Below are 2,905 nucleotides of genomic sequence, written 5' to 3'. Positions count from 1 at the left end.
ATACATAAAGTGTTGCTTTTCTGTATTAAAATTTTGTAGAACATTAATTATGATCTTTGGAGAATTATGCGACTTAGATAAGTAAACTTGGCGCGGGGATATAATTTTTTCTAGAAATGTCACTAGACAGATCTGGATGAGGAAAAAAAGAAAAGGCTTGTGAAAGACATCTGGCACCACAGACAACAGCTGCAGCTGCAAACCAGCAAACACTCTGTGTCTCTGTGTGACAGTTTGTTCCTCAGCCTTCCCAGAGCTGGGCTGTGCACACAAACAGCACAGATAGCGCCAGAGAGGGAGGCATTCAGATCTAGACAATGTTTGCTTTTATGCACATGAGAGAACAAAAAAGGAGGCATGGAAACAAATTTGAAAACACTTCTCTGTGACTAAGAACGAAGTCTTCTCATCAAAGTTATAAAGTGGGTGAACTGACCTCATGCCTATTGGATCTCTCCAGGCCATGGCAGCAGCTCAGCTGGCTCTGAGTGACCACAGGCCCTGAAGGTTGGGGTTGAAAATGCTTGGGGCCGAAAGCCAGATGCACTGGAGATTACCACTGGTTGGAGCTCTAGAAGGCAGAAGGTTACTGAAGAGAAGGTCGGAGAAGAGAAGAATCAATTAGAACTCTGGTGGTCTAGTGGAAAGGAATGGTGCTGCCAACCCAAAGGCATGTGGTTCAAATCCCCCAGTTCCTCTGAGGGAGAAAGATGGGCAGTCTCCTCTCATGTGATTTACTACCTCTGAAAATCCCCTGCAGGGTCAGTTGGTTCTGACAGGATGGTACATAACAACATGCTTTATAAAGGAGACCAGAAACTCCAAACTGCTACCAACAAGTGGCTTTAGAAGTAGTCCCAAATCTCATGGCTAGTGAATTGGTACTTATCTTAGTATCTGGGAGCTGTCTAGTGGTGGGTTTTTGTGGTTTTCTTTTTTTCTATGTATTTTTAAAATATGGCTTTTTGCTGAGCAAATAATTTGTGTATTTGTGAAGCTGGACTCTGTGAAAAAAGAATGTCATGTCAGAATTGTAGGAAGACTCATCAATAACCTGCTCTATGCAGATGACACAACCTTGCTTGTTGAAAGCAAACAAGATGAAGGATTACAGCCTTTATTATGGGTTACATTTTAACTTCAAGAAGGCAAAGGTTTTTACCACTGGGCCAAGTGGGCAACATCATTGTAGATTAATGATTTCATCTGCATCTACAGTAAACATCCTTGGTACTAGTGGTTAAGAGATAAAGAGCCACGCTTTTGGGGCAAGTCTGCTTTAAGGGACCTCTCCAAAATACTGAAGAGCTATGATGTTAGTTTGAAGATTAAGGTGTGCCTAATTCAGGCCATGGTCTTTTCAATTGCTTGCTATACATTTGAGAGCTGAATGATGAATAAGGATGACAGAAAAAGAATTTGTGCCTTTGAATTTTGGTGGTAGGGAAAAGCACTGAATATCCCATGAACTGCCAAAAGAATGAACAGGTATGTCTTGGAAAGGGTGAAGCCAGAGTGTTCCTTGGAGGCAAGAATAACAAAGCTTTGTCTCGTAATTTGGACATGTTACTACGAGAGGCTATTCCTTGGAAAAAGATATCATGCTTGGAAAGGTGGAGGGTCAGCGAAAGAGAGGATGACCCCCGTGGAGATAGATTGACATAGTGACTTCAGCATTGGGCTTAAGTGTATCAGAAATGGTGAGGATAGCACAGGATAGTATAGAATTGAGGTCTGTTGTTCATAGGGTCACTATGAATCATACTGATCCAATTGCATATAACAAAAACATTTTATTTCTTTTCTTATCTATTCTGATTTAACATGTAGGTTTTTGTTTCACAAGTAAACACTTCTTTTTTTTCATATTAACTAACTTTGTTTTATTGAAGGATTGTACAGGATGGAACATTTTATTACATTGAAGAGATTTATATGAGACAGCATGGTGGTGGTTAGATAATTCCAAGGTAGGAGAAACTCCCTGTTTTGCCAGCCAATGCCATTTCTGAGGAAAGAGACAGTCGGCCAGGAAGTGAATACAGGTTGTCTTCAGTCAGTGGGTGGCTCCGGACTCGAAGCAGCATATAGAAACCTTGGGCCCGAATTTCAGAATCTAAGCTTTCTAAACATTGGATCATTTTCAGCAGCCATCTCCTCGCTGGGATTGGTCCTACTATTATCACACAAGTTTGACCCGAGGCTGTGAACCAGGGTTCTAGATGGATAAGGGTGCCGCTGTGCTCCTCAGTTCGGCGAAGGAGTGTGTCTGAAGAGCCTGTGCCAAAGATTTGCTCTTCCGTGTCCTTGTCCATGCAAAATTCCAGTGGCTGCAGAAAGTTTTCAGGCACGCTCCACCATGGCTTGTCTGAGAGAGCACCCGCCAGGGACATACACGCTCCCATGTTGTTGTTTGCTTTGAGCTGATACAGTACAAGTAAACACTTCTATAAACAGAACAGTAATACAATTTCACAGTCGCTTATGGTTTTGTCTTACATCAAAATAACATAAAACGGAAAGCTTTAAGATAGATGCACTATATATACTCTCATTGCTTCAGTATGCTATGGGCATTTTAGAATACCTAAGAGGAGACAGTGAGAAACCATGCTGAAATAAACTAGTTTTAAAAAAAATTATCAGAAAGAATTTTAAGGTGAATTTTTTCAATTATTTACATTTAATGTTTTACAGATTTTCCATAGTACATAGTTGGTTAGATGAGGTTTCACTTTGTTCTGGTTATCTGTAATTGCTACTCCAGACCGTTCCTCTCTCTCCATGTGTCCTTGGTGGTGATTTTAATAGATTGTATCACTGGGTTTCTTTGTTCTGAGCTGAATCCAATTTCAGTATCATCTCTCATTCCTACACTCCCCCTCCTCTAACCTTGGCACAATCA

The 2,905-nt window shown here is 41.0% G+C and overlaps 1 protein-coding gene across 1 annotated transcript; it reads right to left on the bottom strand.

The window, feature by feature from the left end:
- Positions 1 to 1,955: 1,955 nt before the first annotated feature.
- Positions 1,956 to 2,393, bottom strand: LOC102859503 (KH homology domain-containing protein 1-like). The gene has a single exon (XM_006882678.1). The coding sequence runs from the start codon at positions 2,391 to 2,393 to the stop codon at positions 1,956 to 1,958; it is 438 nt and encodes a 145-aa protein (XP_006882740.1).
- Between the last annotated feature and the right edge of the window lie 512 nt (positions 2,394 to 2,905).

The sequence above is a fragment of the Elephantulus edwardii genome, unplaced genomic scaffold (assembly GCF_000299155.1).
Source record: "Elephantulus edwardii isolate Elephantulus edwardi_28Jun2011 unplaced genomic scaffold, EleEdw1.0 scaffold00022, whole genome shotgun sequence".
NCBI lineage: Eukaryota > Metazoa > Chordata > Mammalia > Macroscelidea > Macroscelididae > Elephantulus > Elephantulus edwardii.
This window is presented reverse-complemented; position numbering and strand designations above follow the sequence as displayed.